At 53.5% G+C, this 17,360-nt stretch overlaps 6 protein-coding genes across 6 annotated transcripts; 4 read left to right on the top strand and 2 right to left on the bottom strand.

Moving 5' to 3' along the window:
- Window positions 1-4,463: 4,463 nt before the first annotated feature.
- bgt2 (GPI-anchored beta-1,3-endoglucanase EglC) lies at window positions 4,464-6,472 on the top strand. Its single transcript, XM_025716931.1, has 2 exons — window positions 4,464-4,780; window positions 4,834-6,472. Exons 1-2 carry the CDS (start codon window positions 4,574-4,576, stop codon window positions 6,013-6,015), a joined length of 1,389 nt encoding a protein of 462 aa, XP_025574418.1. The 5' UTR covers window positions 4,464-4,573; the 3' UTR covers window positions 6,016-6,472.
- Window positions 6,473-8,125: 1,653 nt separating this feature from the next.
- On the top strand, window positions 8,126-9,986 carry BO80DRAFT_107509 (glycoside hydrolase family 75 protein). Its single transcript, XM_025713384.1, has 7 exons — window positions 8,126-8,684; window positions 8,738-8,803; window positions 8,852-8,988; window positions 9,046-9,194; window positions 9,242-9,451; window positions 9,498-9,764; window positions 9,810-9,986. Exons 1-7 carry the CDS (start codon window positions 8,418-8,420, stop codon window positions 9,881-9,883), a joined length of 1,170 nt encoding a protein of 389 aa, XP_025574417.1. The 5' UTR covers window positions 8,126-8,417; the 3' UTR covers window positions 9,884-9,986.
- BO80DRAFT_408807 (putative MFS transporter) lies at window positions 9,648-12,032 on the bottom strand (the record flags this gene model as incomplete). The annotated part of the gene is made up of 8 exons (XM_025717857.1): window positions 9,648-10,318; window positions 10,363-10,463; window positions 10,512-10,631; window positions 10,678-10,939; window positions 10,991-11,229; window positions 11,287-11,349; window positions 11,402-11,499; window positions 11,546-12,032. 8 exons carry the CDS (start codon window positions 12,030-12,032, stop codon window positions 10,090-10,092), a joined length of 1,599 nt encoding a protein of 532 aa, XP_025574416.1. The 3' UTR covers window positions 9,648-10,089.
- Window positions 12,033-12,234: 202 nt separating this feature from the next.
- BO80DRAFT_107486 (Gfo/Idh/MocA family protein) lies at window positions 12,235-13,775 on the top strand. The gene has a single exon (XM_025713383.1). The coding sequence runs from the start codon at window positions 12,438-12,440 to the stop codon at window positions 13,713-13,715; it is 1,278 nt and encodes a 425-aa protein (XP_025574415.1). The 5' UTR covers window positions 12,235-12,437; the 3' UTR covers window positions 13,716-13,775.
- Window positions 13,776-13,836: 61 nt separating this feature from the next.
- Window positions 13,837-15,402, bottom strand: BO80DRAFT_435472 (uncharacterized protein; the record flags this gene model as incomplete). The annotated part of the gene is made up of 3 exons (XM_025720911.1): window positions 13,837-14,447; window positions 14,589-14,837; window positions 15,153-15,402. The coding sequence occupies 3 exons, from the start codon at window positions 15,400-15,402 to the stop codon at window positions 13,837-13,839; spliced, it is 1,110 nt and encodes a 369-aa protein (XP_025574414.1).
- A 522-nt stretch (window positions 15,403-15,924) lies between these two features.
- Window positions 15,925-16,631, top strand: BO80DRAFT_465532 (uncharacterized protein). The gene is made up of 2 exons (XM_025722726.1): window positions 15,925-16,469; window positions 16,520-16,631. The coding sequence occupies exons 1-2, from the start codon at window positions 16,017-16,019 to the stop codon at window positions 16,538-16,540; spliced, it is 474 nt and encodes a 157-aa protein (XP_025574413.1). The 5' UTR covers window positions 15,925-16,016; the 3' UTR covers window positions 16,541-16,631.
- The last annotated feature ends 729 nt before the right edge of the window (window positions 16,632-17,360 follow it).

Here is a 17,360-nt window from a genome sequence, read left to right as displayed (position 1 = left end):
GATGAAGGAAAGACCAGAGGTAAGGAGGGACTGGTTGAAAGAGAGACTGGTGTGAATGGAAGATGGACTGCTGGGGTTTGACTCTCGTTATATATGCACCCAATTTGCATCTGGTGGCTCTGCAGCGGCAGCTGGCAACGTAAGTCTCCCCACCCGTGAGCGCTTTGAAACACTCATGTTAATTGATGAAAGCGGCAGTCCGCCGGTTCGGATGCAACCGAGCAGGGATCGACCTCGGCGATGCACCACAAAGGGTTAAGCCTGACAGTTGCCTGCAGCGGAGCCATCTATTGTGATGATGAGGAACCAAGGATGACGAGTTCATGCAGGTACGACCGTTGCATCCTGCAGCTGCTGATAAGACGGTTGGTGAATGCCTGGAGGGTTGAATACCTGGGGTTTAAGCTTAACGGGCACTGAAACGCACTAGGCCGGGTTCCGTCGATCATCTTCCACAAAGGTGAAAGTCTCCGCCGCGTCTCTCGCTTATCAATTATCCGGGAGACTCGGCAATGGCTCCTGGTCGTGCTCCTGGTCCCTTCTGGTGGTCAGCACGACGCCCTGCTTCTACTTTCTGAAGGTATCTCGGCTGAGATTGCCCGGCATGGACGGTCAGCCAATCTATCGACCCCGTGGGCTGACCCGGCGGGCCTGAATCCCTCCCATCAATCAATCCAGGTCGGAGTTAGCTAATGTTCTGCAATCGGGTGTTTGAATTATATAGGTCGGGAGCGGCCGGGCTTCGTTAAGAGGGCAGTCGTACGACACCTGGGAAGAGGCACTTTGTGGGAATGTGTAGGAGTGAGCGACAGCCATGGATTCACCCATAATGCACTGTTCAAAACCATGGACTCGGTATAAACAGCCATGGTGTCAAGGGCATCTCCTATGCGATCTGCCCGATCGTGACCCCAGATCCTAGGCAATCTCAATTGTCACTTGCCAGCGTAAAATTAAGCATCCATGGAGGATGCAGCAGATTCTACGGATACTCCAGCTGTGTCGACTCGGACAATCTGGATCATCATATCCCAAGTACGCAGCATTGTGACAACAGAGGCATGCGCTGATCCGCCAGGCACATCGTCAATTGCAGTTGTACTTTTGGCTGAACATGTTCATGCGAGATAGTCCGAGCACCTCTTGTGTCTAACGGCAGCATGCTATAGGGAACTCAATGGGCGCACATTAATCAATGTCTCCAGGGAATGACGTACTCCCGCAATTTGACTGAGTGCTATCACCAATGGTGTACTTCGCTTCTGGTTCTAGCTCCGTTTCGTATCTAGAGGCTGACGATCCGCGGGTCCACCGCGCACCATATAAACCACTGGATGCTGCAACATAACGACTTCCTTCCCACCATAATTCTCGTGGCTTCCTAGCAGTGGGTGTTGATCTTTCTCTTCTGCTCTTCGGCTTGGAAGTCTTCTCGAATTCGTAAGACGGGTGTGGCCGTGATGACAGCTCTACCAGCACTGGCTCCCATCACGTGCTCCCGCCATCCTCGGGCCATGTTTTCCGCCTTGCAGTCATTGCTGGCTGTCGGAGGGGATGTACCTAGGATCCGACGTTGAAGCGAAAGTTAAATGGCCAAGCCCCTTCTGAAAAGGAGTTTCAGGTGTGAACATCAAACCCAGGTTCCATCCAGGTACCCACTGTGGCACTGTAGGGTTTTCAGGAAGCCTCGGGAGTTGAAAGTTGGGAAGGAAGTTGGCAATTGTGGGGAGACTGCGAGGCGAGACCCTCCGAGAAACCCGGCAGCACGTGACGAGCCCGGTATCGGGTGCTCGATTCCTGGGTGCCTGGGTGCCTTGGTGCCTTAATGCCTGAGTGGGTTGGCGCCATATGGCCTCAGGCCGCAGTGCCTTTCGACGGGATTGTACTCCACACGCAGGAGGAGCTGCGTATCCTTTGTCGTGACAATGCCATTCCAAATGGATCTGTGGATCACGGTACACATTGAAAAGGAAAAAAAAAAAAAAAAAAAACAGGGAGAGAGAGAGACAGAGAGAGAGAAGTGAAGAGAAGCTGCGACTTTCTCCGCGATCGGACAGGTCGCATTCACACCCTTGCGTACCATCGTTGGGTAGGATCTGTGATTCTTATTCCTTCAGATGAGTAGGTCCTTGCAGATTGGGTTGCTGTCCTGCGCTCAGTCCGCAGGTAGTCAACGTGCCAATGGTTCTGTCGAGAAAGGTGAGAATCTTTATCCCATAGCAATGTACTCCGTAGACATCGGCCCAAACTCGGCCATCCTACGGATTAAAAATTCCAGGCCGCCAGAGCAGCTGCTTATGGCCCATCGAAACTCCTCATTGCCTCCTGCAACTATCTCAAAGCCATCGAAAAGATAGAGAGCCAGCCTAGACCTTCGTGCTGTCGCAGTACCGATGGAAAGATTCTCAAAAGGACCAAAAACGAGGATAGTAACATAGCACCAAATTATCATCGCATCCCACCGGAAAGCCTGCAGGACTTGGACAACTGGAGAGGCACACAGGGAGCTGTAGCATTCGACAGCATTTGACGGCGCGATGATCCGAGAAGTAGTTGGCAATCATATTGCGGGTGTGTATTCAGTCGATGGCTCAAGGCTGCCAGTCAAATATATCGGGTCACTCCCACTACGGAGTAGTGATTTGCGATACGGACAAACTGGATGCCTCATAGTAAACAACCGGGTCTCGGCAAAGTATTGCAAATGATCCCCAGTATCGTGTTCTCCAAAGTTGTTGCGTGGGGCATGAATAAGTCTCATATCTGGTAGCGGTAAGTCAAACTGGCGATTTTCACGGTCGCATCTTTTTCAGAGGCACTTTATCGGTGCCCCTCCCTATGATACCGATCAAGCCGGCATCTCTGATACCACGGCGATATTGATGAGGATTCCTCGATCACCACATGTAGTTTTTCTCTGGTGCAGTTAAGTCAGCAAAGATCGCTCACCGCATTCGGAGACATATGCCAGCATGAAAACGGGTCAGAGACTCGTCTACTACTCATCAAACACGGATGGCAGCCCTCAAAAACCGGAAAGGGCTGGGAAGAGGTGCAGCTGGCAAGTGAAAGTGAATTCCTGTCCAAAGCTGACTCGACATACGTCCCAGGAAGCGTCTGCTGCTCTGAAGCTCGAATTTGGCTGACTCTTGGGGCCAAGGCTTATTTATGATCCTTCGTCTCTGGCGATGAAACACAGTGACCTGGTCAGCAAGGCCCCCCGGTCGGATCAACCCAACCTCCATCCGAGTGCCCTTCGACAGCGTATGGTCAAGTAGAGAAGCCCGATTCAGGCACGGACATCCATCCATAATTGCCCGAGCGACCGAACCAAAAGGCAGTCGTGCACTGCTCTCCGTCGTACAGATCGAGGACGGGTGGGACACGATCGAGGGGGACAAGCTGTGAGATCAGGAATGACGGGATCGGAAACCCGCGTGGAGTCAGCCTTGCCTGGAATGCAACTGTTGGGGTCGAGTTTCAGTTTCAATTCCGACAGATGATACCTCCGGTTCTGATCCCCCCGATCGGCTGCTGATGCAAGGTGACAACGAGAGGATGCAGCGGTCAGCCAAACGTCGCCGGAAGGAGTTTAGGTCAAAGTTGCGGGGAAACCCCTGTTCATGCCTGTCCAGCCTGGTTCCTGCATCGACTTCTGCCTGACCGCGTCATCGGAGCCAATTATGGAAACCCGTCATTAAACCTGGAGATTGGCAGCATGCAGACCAGGGTTTCGATGTCACCCCCGAGGAATGTCTCGATGAGAGGCCGCCCGCCTCGAGCCCCCTCTTCCGTTGTCCCCCCGTTCCGCTCCCTCCACCCCTCAGGGTGCAAGAGAATCAGGGGCAGGGGCTCGAATGTGTCGACGGGATAGTAGTGGAATTACCAACGACTAGTAGGGAATATTATTAGTAGTACGGAGATGACTCTGGACTGCTAGTGAAGAACAAGCATTGGCCCTAAGAATAGCTTGCTATTTTTATCCGAGTCACTTTGGGTCATCGGGAGGGGCACCTCGAGTCGATTGGCCGATGGTCCCGTTGCAGCCAGGGGAGACGCCCCTCCCATTCGCCGCCACCCCCCGGCGGTGTCAATTTCCTGGCCCCCCGGCCCAGACCAACCAACAAAGGCCAAGGCCGTCGGACCCACTGCGGTCTTTTGTCATTTCGCCACGCACATTCCTGATTGGACCATGTGGCAGCCACTGTGGCAGACCGACCCACCGGGCAGCAGTGGAGTGGCGGGCCAAGTCCAGGCACGCACAGCATTGATTGGGAGCATCTCCTGGAAGCCCCATGGATGACGGGGCTGCCGAATTTCCGGGTGCAGCCAACACCGGCTGGAGCAGGGTCTAGAATCCCACGCTTGCCTCCCTTATTATTCCGCCGTCCTCTCCTCTCCTCCCGAACGCTCCTCTCCTCTTCTTCTTCCCCTCATCTTCCTTCCTTCCCCCATTTTTGATCACAGAACTCGGGTTGCTTTTCAATCACCCTTGTTCCTTACATTCGTTCTTTTGACACCCACTCTCTCTACCTAATCACATCCCTTCGTTACCCCTTACATTCCTTACAAGATGCTGTCCAAGATGCAGCTCGCCCAGCTGGCGGCGTTCGCCATGTCCCTCGCGACCGTCGAGGCCGCCTACCAGGGTTTCAACTACGGCAACAAGAAGGCCGATGAGAGCTCCAAGTTCCAGGCCGACTTCGAGGAGGAATTCAAGGTCGCCAAGACCCTGGTCGGCACCTCCGGCTTCACCAGCGCCCGTCTCTACACCATGATCGTAAGCCTTGATGAACTCCCCCACGACAGGAGCCTCCTGCTAACTTGACCCAGCAAGCCTACAGCACCAGCGATGTCATCGAGGCCATCCCCGCCGCCATCGCCCAGGATACCTCCCTGCTCCTCGGTCTCTGGGCCTCGGGTGGTGGCATGGACAACGAGCTGACCGCCCTCAAGTCCGCCATCGCCACCTACGGCGAAGAACTCGGCAAGCTCGTCGTCGGTATCTCCGTCGGCAGTGAGGATCTCTACCGCAACTCCGTCGAGGGTGTCGAGGCCGACGCCGGTGTCGGTGTCAACCCCGATGAGCTCGTCACCTACATCAAGGAGGTCCGTGAGGCCATCGCCGGTACCGCCCTGGCCGATGCCCCCATTGGTCACGTCGACACCTGGGACTCCTGGACCAACAGCTCCAACTCCGGCGTGGTTGATGCCGTCGACTGGCTGGGCTTTGACGGCTACCCCTTCTTCCAGAGCAGCATGTCCAACTCCATCGATGACGCCAAGGCGCTCTTCCAGGAGTCCGTCGAGAAGACCAAGTCCGTGGCGGGTGACAAGGAGGTCTGGATCACCGAGACCGGTTGGCCCGTGAGCGGTGACTCCGAGGGTGAGGCCATTGCCTCCATTGCCAACGCCAAGATCTACTGGGACGAGGTCGGCTGCCCTCTGTTCGGCAACACCAACACCTGGTGGTACATCCTGCAGGATGCTTCCACCACCACCACCCCCAACCCCAGCTTCGGTATCGTCGGCAGCACCCTCAGCACCACTCCCCTGTTTGACCTGTCTTGCAACTCCACCTCGTCCTCGTCCACCTCCGCCAGCGCTTCGTCCGCCACTGCCTCCGCCGGCAGCAAGGCCGTTGGCTCCCAGACCTCCGCTTTCGCCACCTCTGCCGCTGGTGCCGCTGGTGCCAAGCCCACTTTCACTGTCGGTCGTGGTGGTGTGAACGGCACTGCCTACGGCAACGGTACCTACCCCGCCCGCCCCAGCGGCTCCGCCTCCGCTCGTCCCTCCTCCGGTGTCATCTCCTCGGGCTCCTCCAGCGGCTCCTCCAGCGGCTCGGGCAGCTCCGGTAGCACCGGCACCTCTGCCACCTCGGGCCAGTCTTCCTCTTCCTCGGGTAGCTCGGCCGCCGCGGCTTCCTCCGCCCTGTACACCGGCGGTGCCAGCAGCGTCTCCGGCTCCATGTTCGGTGCCGTTGTGGCCGTCTTCCTCGCCCTTGCTGCCTTGTAAGGGATGAATCCCGCGTAGGCGTTCTCGGTGGGCGCTCCGAGTGTGATTGGTGTTTGGTCTTCTCTTCGTGATATATATTTCCCCAAAACTTTCGCTTGCATGTTTGCCAGGATGATAGACAAATGTTATTTTAGATTTGGATCGTTATCATCCATACATCAAGCTGCTTGAACACCGACTCTGCTGCTGTTTCGTAGTCGTAGCAATCCTGTCTGCATGTTGTATGCACTGTAGCTTCTGCTTACAGAACCACTGCTTAGCCAGACATCACCACCTGTGTCTACTCTCTACTTTCTTAGCGTCTCTATGGAGTATGCCGGCTTCTGATGCTGTGGAAAGTATGCCATTCTATCTCAGAAAAATTCAACTTTCACCTGACAAGGAACTCGTTGGAGAATTAACGAAATAAAACATGAAAGATCGTGGAAATCACGATAGGATGAGATATTGTTATCCCCCTCTCATCCAATTTTAATTTGAATTCTGTAGATGACACACTCCGCTATGTGTGGAGTACTTAGTTATTGGAACGTGGTGTTGACTATATATATATCTTGCCATAGTACTCCGCACTCTGTAAGCGCCGAAGTAAAGGATAATATTACGGTTTTATGCCTGTATGGCCAATTCTCTTAAACGTGTATTCAATATCACTCAAGCTGTTTCACACTCCTAAATAGCTGCCCTATATACAACGAACGCGCCCGTGTGATGTTCAATCCTGACCCTCATACCGGATTGGTCCTCTTCAGCCGTTCAAATACCTATGTCTGAATCGGGAATAGCTGCACAGCTGAGCACCCTAACTAGGTATAGTCCCAAATACTGCCTGACACAGCCAAATACAGCAAGCGGTCAGCCCAGGGTTCAGGAAAGACATCCCGCCCCTCGACCGTGGATCTATTTTTACTCTCGCCCTCATCCTCCCTATCTCCTCCCCGGGCACAACCACCAACAAGAGTCATCCAGCGATCAGATAGCCCACGTGGCCAACCTCCAACATACCTATTCTCTCTAACTCCAACCCCAACTCCAACTTTGGAGTACCAACCGGTCTCCTTCATACTCAGAACCTTTTCTCCTCTCCTAGTGTTGTATGTAGTATGGCCCCCACCGCCCTCAGGTTCGTATTCCCAATCCTTCGTCGAATCCTGCCGGCTGCAACTGGTCGCTCGACTTGCCGGGGGATTCAAAGTGGACGGGGATTGGTCGGGGAATTACTTCAGTTTGTTAGTAGTACTTGCTCCCGTTATGTAGGAAGTAGGAAATAGGAAGGTAGGGTGTCAGGTATGGCGGTTCCTGCAGATGATGGACAGGGTCTAACGGCGTAGATGAAACGGTTCGGGCGGAAAGGGGAGCTGAGGTATACTAATTGTGTCATGTGGTGTCAGCTAAAGGGCAGAATGGAGGGTCGGACGTGTAGGATTGTTTACTCCTCGGATGTAGATAGGTAGAAAGATAGGGCATTCGGCACCGTTTGCCGGTAAAGGGCGTGAATTTGAAGTAGGATCAGCCCACGTGTGGCCCGTGCTTGGGCCCTGCTCGCCGTGCTGGTCTCGCCGTTATCTATTGGATCGGTCGACGACTTGTTTCACTTGCTGCATCCTTAGACTGTCTATTAGGTCGGCTATTCTATTCTTTGGTTTTGCATTGTGGTAGGGGAGTCCGATCTACCTCCGATGCGGAGTCATCTGTACAGATATGCAAAATGCCGGCTCCCAGCTCTGGGTTGACAGGTTCAAACCCTAACATAGTTTGAAAGGTAATTGAGACAGTTGGAGACTGAACTGTAACCAGACGAGGGATTTACGATTTAGCAGGTATAGGATTTCGTGTTATGGGTGGTCCTATCTAGCTGGCCCCATCGCTCCCTGCAGGCGAGCATAGGAACTACCTGCCTCTTCTAGGCAGTTCTACGACTCTCTAATTGAATGAAATTATAATCTAGGCAACGCTCAATCTATGCATCTATTCGAACTAACCGAAACAGGAATTCGCTCTTAGTACAAACACTCATCGCAGCACGCATCGGGGCGTATTATCTTCCCGATGAGTGGGACAGGATTCCGCCGGAGTTTCAAAAGCAATAATCTGCAACGATCATCTGCAGGATGATATAGTCCACTTGCAGGTGTGCTGGGGCTGTCGCTCAAGTCTTAGTTCCTTGTCCCTGAGACATTCCATGCATGGCCCATGCCGGACCCTGATAGTCGGGGGCCAAAATCCACATGGCGCCGAAAAGCTGAAGTGAGAGAAAGTCACCTCACTTGCAATTTTAAGACGGAATTCTGAAGCTGCGGATATAAAGTCCGCAACCGCCCAGTAAATCTGTGTTATCATCATCATCATCATCATCATCACTTCATTCATCCAACCATCTCATCCAAGTCGGACCCCTCACCATGGCCCTCAAAACCACCCTCAACCTGGCCGTCATGGCTCTCGCCGGCTCCAGCATGGCCCAGTCCGTAGACGGATCTAAATACGACCACCCTAATGCGGGCCCTCCGGCCAGCTTCTTCGCTGCGGCCACGACCCTGCCTGTCTCAGCGCTGCAAGCCGCCGCAGCCAAGGCCAGTGTCGTGCCAGCGAAGGCCACTTATCCAGTGAACACGGACAAAAATTCTCCCCTGTCGACCATTCACAGCGACTGGGCGAGCTTCAGCGAGGTATGACTGTCCCATCCACCATGAATAAGGGAAGATCGCTAATGGTGGTGAAGGGTGCCTCTTTCAGCTGGGTCGCTGATATGGATGTCGACTGTGATGGCAAGGACTATCACTGCAAGGTGAGATCCCTTGCCCCCATGATCCCCAGGGCATACTGACATACCCAGGGAAACGGTGACGGCCAACCGGGCACCAACTGGGGAGCCCTGGCGGCCTACGAGGTACCTTGGATCGTCATCCCCGACCACTTCCTCAAGGCCAACGAAAAGGCTTTGCCGGGTAACAACCTCGCTGCTGTGATCTGGTGAGTGCCACATTATTCCCCGTTAGTAATTCAACGGCGCAACTCTGACAATCCCAGCAACGGCAAAATGTACTACGGTATCCTGGGTGACTCGAACGGCGACAACCCCGAGGTCACCGGCGAAGCCTCCTGGCTGATGGCCCGCACTTGCTTCCCTAATGAGGACCTCGACGGTGCGAATGGCCACGTCCCTGCTGATGTGACTTGTATGTACTCTTTGATCGGACCTGAATGAGTGAACTAATGGAATTAGACATCGTTTTCACCGGAAAGGACGCCGTTGTGCCTAGCAGTGCCTTGAACAACAATTACATTACCAACTTTAGCACCCTGCGGTCCATGGGCGACAAGCTTGTCGGTGCTCTTGCCTCTAAGCTGGGGCTGTCGGGGTCCAGCTCTGGCTCTGGTTCTGGCTCTGGCTCGGGGTCATCCTCGACCTGCTCCTGGGAGGGACACTGTCAAGGTACGTGGAGTCTAGACTGATCGACTGAACGGAGCTGATTATATAGGTGCTACATGCTCCTCCGACAACGACTGCTCCGACGACCTCGTCTGCAGCAGTGGAGTCTGCAGCTCGGGATCGGTGGCGTCCAAGACCACACTGACGACTAGTGCTGCCACCGCGACAGCCACCTGTTCCTGGGAGGGCCACTGCCAGGGTGCTTCTTGCTCATCCGACAATGACTGCTCGGACGCCCTGGTCTGCAAGAGTGGAACCTGCGCTTCCGGCTCGGCGGCTGCTCAGCCGACCTGTTCCTGGAAGGGACACTGCGAAGGTATGTGGATGCCTGATTGACTGACGGACTGCGCTGATCATGTAGGTGCTTCCTGCTCCTCGGACAACGACTGCTCCGATGACTTGGTTTGCAACAGTGGAAGCTGCAGCTCGGCTTGAGGGTCTAGGGTTGGTGCCCGTAGGGGACCTGGTAAGGTGCACGATGTGTGTCATGGCCAGCATAAGGGTTGTACTATATGACGGAGATCGGGGAATCTAGTGGGAAAGATAGGTTGCAAATGCACCATAAGCCAGCATGAAAAGGTGCCACCACTCCAAATCATCACACTTGTAGGGCGTAAGACAACATGCCACCAAAAGAGATCTCAATATACAAAAATGAAATCCTCGTTCTTCAAATCAGTGGTGTCTGAGAACCCTTTGTCGGCCCCTTCAGCTGCTGGCGCATTCACATCCTCCACTTCGAGCGCCTTGCCCTGCTCTACGGTCTTTTTCCTGAGCATGGACTCATCCACAATTTGCGCGGACTTGCCCAACTCTCTTCTCTTCCGTGCCTGCTTTCTATTCAGGTAGATGAGGTATAGGTTGATGAGGCTGCGCGGGTTAGTTTCGTTCTCACTACACTGATGGATACTCACATCCCAAGGACTCCCACTAGTATAAACAGAATGAGATTGGAGATGAGCCCGGGGCGATAAAGAGGTGCCTGCGAGGTGGAGTAAAGTTGAGGACCAATAACCTAAGCCCATTAGTATTGAGGCAAACACGCAGGAAGCAGGAATCGTACGTTGCCCGCACACATCCCGATCAGCACCACCGCCGACGTGCATTTTCGCTTGGTGTCGCCGGCCGTGTTCTGCGCCTCCCACGCATAGACCAGCGGGGTGATGGCCGCAAGACACGACACCTGACCGGTATCAGCATAACGCAATGTTGGCAAGGGAGAGTCCTACCAAGTAGTACCCGAATAGAAGAACGCCTTTCTGTTCTCGCGGCACGACAAGCATCAACAGCGTACCGACAGCAGAAATAGCAGCAAATCCGGCAATGACCAATCCCTTGCGCTGGAAGCGGGTAGCCAGCCAGCCTCCACCCAGAATGGCGACTATCTGGATAACGCCAAAGGGGATATTGAAGAGAATGGTCTGGAAAGATCCGTATCCGAAGGACTCGATGATGAGGTTGCCGAACGTGCTGATGCCGCCGCTGGGGATCCTACGCAGGTTAGCACCAAGCGTGACCTTGCTGTAGGGATGGAGAACGTACGATATGGAGACAATCAACAGAAACCAAAGCCACGTCTTCAGGTCATATGCTGCCTCCCAGACATGGTCCCACCGCCACTCGCGGGAGATGATCCCCATTTGGTTGGCCCGGAGGCGTTCCACAGCGATCACCTTCTCGCGCTCACTCAGGAATTTGGCCTCCATGGGGGAGTCGGGCATGAAGATAAGAACGAGAGTTGAATAGGCGACGGTGAGGAGTCCACAGAACATGAAGATGATCTACCATAGGGCTGCATTAGACGACAATTGTGTAAGCCGGGATGACTCCAGACCGACCTGATAGGAAAACAAAGTGTCACTATGGATGTGACCCAGGCCGTACGTGAAGAGGCTTCCGACCTTGCAATGGTCAACAACGTCAGTCTTCGACGGCGGTCAGTGTCTAGCATACCACAAAGGTGACCCCATTCATTCCACTCCACAGCGCTGTTCGCAAAGTCTGTTCGCCTCGACGCCACCACATTTGCGTCACAGCCACACACGAGGGTGCTATCCTGTTAGCCTTCATCCCGTTGGGCTGGATGAAGAAGCATACCGATCATGGCCTCGAACACCCCCAAGGTTAGCCGCAGCCCCAGAAGGCTGGCAAAGTTCGTGCACGCTGCCATGATAGCCAACGAGCTCCCCCACAGAAACACAGCCGTACCGATGAGCTTCCCAGTGGGCGCCTTGACTAGCAGCAGAGCCGCCAGAGGTTGGATGACCAGTTGGGCAAGGTACAGGATGGACCCCAGCCAGGAGTATTGCTGGCCGTGTAGATGGGCATCCTCGACGAGGCCGAAGATGGACACATAGGAAAGCGTTGACTTGTCCAGTTGCTGGAAGAAGTACGCCCCGAGCAGAAGAGGAAGGATCCGACAGTCAATGCGACGGAGAACCGCCTTCTCCTCCTCGGGTGTGAAGGTCCGTTGCTCTTCGTTGACGGTTGCTAGAAAGTCGGCCGCCTTCTCTCTCCCAGTGCCACGGCCCGGGGGTGAGACAGTAGTGATGGCGTCATGAGGATCTTCAGCAGGGATGGCCATGGTCAGATGCGCTGGAATGTCTGGAAGCCAGCCAGCCGTTCGGCGACGTCCGTGTATTTATCGACCTTCGGACGGGGATAAACCGACGAAAACCACGGGATTGGGCAGTGGGCTGGGCAGAGGACTGCCGCGGCTATCGCATCACCTCCTTCGTCGCCTGATCTGCCAGTTTACCCCGGATTCCTCGACCCCAGCCTTCCCCGCATCTCGGTTGAAATCCGGTTGATGGAAAAATTCCGGCAGCGAAATTGCCCAGAGGAGGTCCATGTGGGTGCGGGGGTGCCCGATCTGCGGTTCGGGCGAGCATTGCCCGATCGCATATAAACCCAATTCGATCCATGGACAGATTGGTGTTTCCGTGCAAACCCATTGTAACCTCCACCTCACCTCTTCCCAAGTCACACAATGAAGAAATACGCGCTTATCGGCACCGGCGGCCGCGCCATGTTCTTCTACACAGCCATCGTGCGCGACTTTCGCAGTACCGCTCAGCTCGTCGCCTTCTGCGACACCAACACCACTCGCCTGGCTTATGCGAACTCGCGGATTCAAGAGATGGGTTATGACTCGATCCCGACCTACCACGCACGGGACTTTGACCGGATGATTGAGGAGACCCGGCCGGACGAGGTGATCGTGACCACCATCGACCGTACCCACCATCAATACATCGTGCGTGCGCTTGAGCTGGGTTGCAATGTCATCACCGAAAAGCCCATGACCATCGATGCCCCTCGCTGCCGGCAGATCTTCGATGCCATAGAACGCACCCAGCGCCAGATTCGAGTGACGTTTAACTACCGGTATGCGCCCCACAATACGCGCATCGCGGAGCTACTGGCCGGCGGGGCGATCGGGGAGGTGAATGCAGTGCACTTTGAGTGGGTACTGAATACCTCGCATGGCGCGGACTACTTCCGACGCTGGCATCGCGACAAGCGGAACAGCGGTGGGCTCCTGGTGCACAAGTCGACTCACCATTTCGACTTGGTAAACTTCTGGTTGCGAACCCGGCCTGAGACGGTGGTTGCCATGGGAGATCTGCGCTTTTATGGCAAAGAAAATGCCGAGCGACGGGGTGAAACGCAGTTCTACTCGCGGTCCCGAGGGAGTGAGGTGGCCAAGGAAGACCCGTTCTCGTTGGATCTCGAGGGTAATGAGAAGTTGAAGGCACTATACGCCGATGCCGAATGGGAGGATGGGTACTACCGAGATCAGAGCGTGTTTGGGGATGGCATCAGCATCGAAGATACCATGGGGGTGATGGTGCGGTATCAGTCCGGCGCGGTGCTGACCTACAGCCTAACGGCCTATGCCCCATGGGAAGGATTCCGGGTGAACTTCACTGGGAGCAAAGGGCGCCTCGAAGTCGAGGTGGTAGAGCAGTCATATGTCAACTCGGGGGGCGAGCAGGCCCTGGAGGGCGCTCTTGACCGTCGGTCCATTCTCCTGCGGCCTATGTTTGGGAAGCCAGTAGAAATCGACGTGCCCGCCGGGGAGGGAGGCCATGGGGGAGGCGATCCTCAGCTACTGCGGGATCTGTTTGGAACACCAGGCGCTGATCCCTTGGGGAGGGCTGCATCACACGTGGATGGGGCGTGGTCGATTGCCACCGGCATCGCGGCCAACGAGTCCATGCGGAAGGGGTCCATCGTGCGGGTGAGCGATTTGTTGTCATTGTAAAGCGAGGACCTGTGAATTCCCAGTATATAAGAACCGTCCTTGTTGTTCTGACCCTCTTCTCTTAATAATAGCAAGCTCGGAATAGCCTCCTATTTACAGGGTTTAAGGATCAATTGGCTCATTAGTATAGTCCACGTCTCATGCGTTGTCTCTCGCGATCGAAACAGTCATGACGACTGTGACCTTTTGGGCCCTTTACTTGCCCGCGTGTGTGATTATGTGAAATACCTCCAAGTGGTGCTCGTGGGGGCTGCAGCGTTGCCCGCTCAAAATCAATGAACATCACCCTACCATTTTCCTCGACCATGTTGCCAGGTATCGGATCACCTTGAAGCACGCCGAGTTTGTGAATCTCCTGCAAGGATTTCTCGGCCTTTTGCATAAGCTGACAGCGATCAGAATCATGGCAGTTTGCAAGGGTTTTGCCGGCATAGCTCATGAACATGAGGTGGACAATCTCGGCAATACCATCATAGGAGAATGGGTGGCGAAGTTTCAGGCTGCCAAGTAGCACTGGAATGTATCTCCCTTGTATTGAAGAAAGGCGTGAGTAAATAAGCTCCTCATTTTCCAAGCCTGTAACAAATTCGACTGGTGTGCCTTTTGCCACAAAGGTGTACCCATGGGACCACAATGTGATTTTAAAAAGCGCCCCGCGACTCCCGTGCACATGCAACGACTCGCACCCTAGCCGTGTGTCAAGCTGCTGATTGTCGTTGAAAAATTGTTGGTCTAAACGACGAATAAGGTCCGCTGCGGTCAGTAGATGTCGATCCACCCCATGATCTGATACATTCGGACATTGCCGATCTAGTTTTCCTCTCTTGGCCAAGCCCAAAAGGCACTGCTGAGAGCAATATTTCCGGGTCTTACCTTGGGAGCCTGAACCTTGGGGTGCCTTGTACTCGATGATAAATGCCGGGACCTTCCCTCCCAGGCCCTTATTATAGACACAGAACTGATCTGCTCGAGGTCTGGACCTAGGCTGACCTGCCCTCTGGCTTCTCTTTGCTTGGGCTGAAGCACCAACACTGGCCGATTTTGCAGCCAAGCGGCTGGAGTGACGAGGGTGCATCTGGCTCAGGCTTAGAGAGCTCATATCCGCCGCTATGGTCGAATCATCTGTTAGGGTGTTGGCGTGGTTTTCAAAAGTGATATCTCCATTCAGATTGAAGGTTTATTGAAGTTGGGGATTCGTATATAGCTGCTGGACCATGGAAGCGACACGCGATTTAACTATTAGCCATTCAAAGTAACTCAGGTCTAGCTCTGAACTGAGTATTCTCCCTCGCACTTCTTTTCTATATTCCGTCAATACCACTAGAGGTGTAAAATAGCGTTCAGTCGTAAAATCAGTATTCATTAGGTCGTTCCATATTAAAATTTGTTCGTCCGGAAAGTTGGTCCACTCTTGAATCCTAGCTGGGCGGAGCTTACGGTCGGCGTTCGCAGGATTGCCCTTTGTCGACGAGTCTTTGTCTCTCTGGATCTTTAAACTAAGAAATAAATGCGAATGGCAGGCATTGAGGAATTCGGGAAGTGTAGTGTTCTGAATCTGAAGCCTCAGCTGCTCCTCGGCTTGCTGTCGTAGTCGTTGTTCTTCTTCTCGCAGTCGCTGTTCTTCTTCGCGCAGTCGCTGTTCGTTCTCCAAACGTCGGCGCAGCTTCTCTATCTCCTGTTGAGACATTCTACTCACTGTCGAATAAGTAACCAGTGTCAAGATGGCGAAAAGGGAAGTTTGTCCTGAAACAAATGCAGAGAGAGAAAGAGATAAGTGTAAATATAGTCGTGGCCGCGGGCGCGTCCGCAGAGCGGTCGAGGAAATCCTGTTTATCTTCCGCACAATTAGTGCTGAGTAATTGCTGTGGCTACCAACCTTACCCCACTCTTGCCCGCCGCAACTAATCTCTGAGCTTCGCTCACATATGTCATGGGCGCAACATCAGGTTTTATAACAGTTAACACCTCTTTCTCTCTCTTAGTAGTACCAGATATAGGGTGTCTTGTTGAGGCATCTTTCCCCAGGTGTTACGCCTAGGTTGGATCGCTGTTGTGATGTGCTTCTGGTAAATGGCGCCAGCGATCTCGCGCCCTGCGGGTTACCAAGATGTAAGGCGGTGAGTGGGTCCATTGGCACGCGGAAAGGGACCGAATTTCTTGCGCAAATCTCTGGGGTAATTCGTGTCTCGAAATGTATGTCGTTCTCACCAATTCAGGGACAATTAAATCTCATCCATCTTCACCATCAATTCCTTTTCTCAACGCCATTCCTGTGCTTTTATTTTCGCCATTGTCTCGCCTATGTTACCAATCAACACTTGTAGAATTTTGTGGTCACTAGCGCAGGCACAGTCCGCCTTTGTATGTATAAATACCCTTGCCTTCACTGTCATGGTAGTTCACCCCTCAGATTTTCGACATCTTTACAATGCCGCACACCCCCTGTTCCTCGTCTTCGGGCATTCGCCTGTTCTATCCCTTCTCAACCTTCTGCTGATGAGAGCCTTCGTGATACCCTCGACAATGTCCTGCGCAATTGGTTCCTTCACAGCGACAGTACAGAGGATCGTTTTCGCCGTGTTCTGTCCTCTGTTGACCTCTGCGATGGATGTTAAGACCGAGCTCTCCATCCTTCGTGATGCCGCTGTCACTCTTCGCCTTGTTGCATTCATTGAGCAACTTGACCTCCTCTTGTCTCGGGTTGCTGCTTGTCGTCGTCTAGTGGCCCCGGGCGCCTTGCAGACGTCCCCCTTTGTGAGTTTCTCAAAGAGATGTCGTGTTGTGTTTCTAACCATGTATGGTAGGACATTGATTCTGAAGGGTAGCCCATTAGTAAGGAGGAACCTCCTCCGGTTGACAAGAAAGAGAGAGAACGTGAGTGTTCCTGATTTGTCGCAACTGTTCCAGAGATAGCCGCCGGGTATGCTCTTACTTTTGGTTGTTGGAATCATTATGGTAACCCGCAGAAAGATACATGAAGTTATATTGGTCTAATTCCACCGGATAGTAGTACAAGCTTTACTCCTTCCTTCGGTGTATAAGCAACATGTCTTGCGTATTCTACATAATGCCTAGATCTCGGCGTGGTTTGACTTAGCTTCCAGATGATGGACCTGAACCTGGATTAATCGCAGCTCTATTTAAGTTCATTCCAGGCTGAACCAAGTACATCCTCAGGCTCCATCAGGTTAAAACTTACATGTAATCGAATCAAACTGAACCTGATGGTGTAATACAAGGTAGCCAATAACCACCTATCTGCAAGACAATCCCGTCAATATGTACATAAATAAGCTGACACCCCTTCAGCAGCTGTATCTCCCTGATTCACAAATTACTTTATCAGCGCCGAGAAGGCTTGTTATTGAGCTTACCCAGCGGGTTATCAGAAAGCATAACCCGTCCCGATTCTTGGCAGGTTGGGGCAGGATGGGCGGATTTCGCGGGGCGGGCTTGGCAAGTCCAATATCGAATTTAGGTAACCAGGTGGATGAAGATTAAAGGGCTTCAGGGCTTCGGGTGAATGACTGGAGGCAGGAAGTACAAAAACAAAAAACATACAACAGCTGGGATTCACATGTGGTCACCCACCATACTACTAACCAGCCGGCGTGTGGCTTCAACGCGGATAGAAGTCGGGTGGCT

Source organism: Aspergillus ibericus, assembly GCF_003184845.1.
Source record: "Aspergillus ibericus CBS 121593 unplaced genomic scaffold BO80scaffold_24, whole genome shotgun sequence".
NCBI lineage: Eukaryota > Fungi > Ascomycota > Eurotiomycetes > Eurotiales > Aspergillaceae > Aspergillus > Aspergillus ibericus.
The sequence above is the reverse complement of the archived record's forward strand: the minus strand, read 5'-3'. Positions and strand labels throughout refer to the sequence as shown.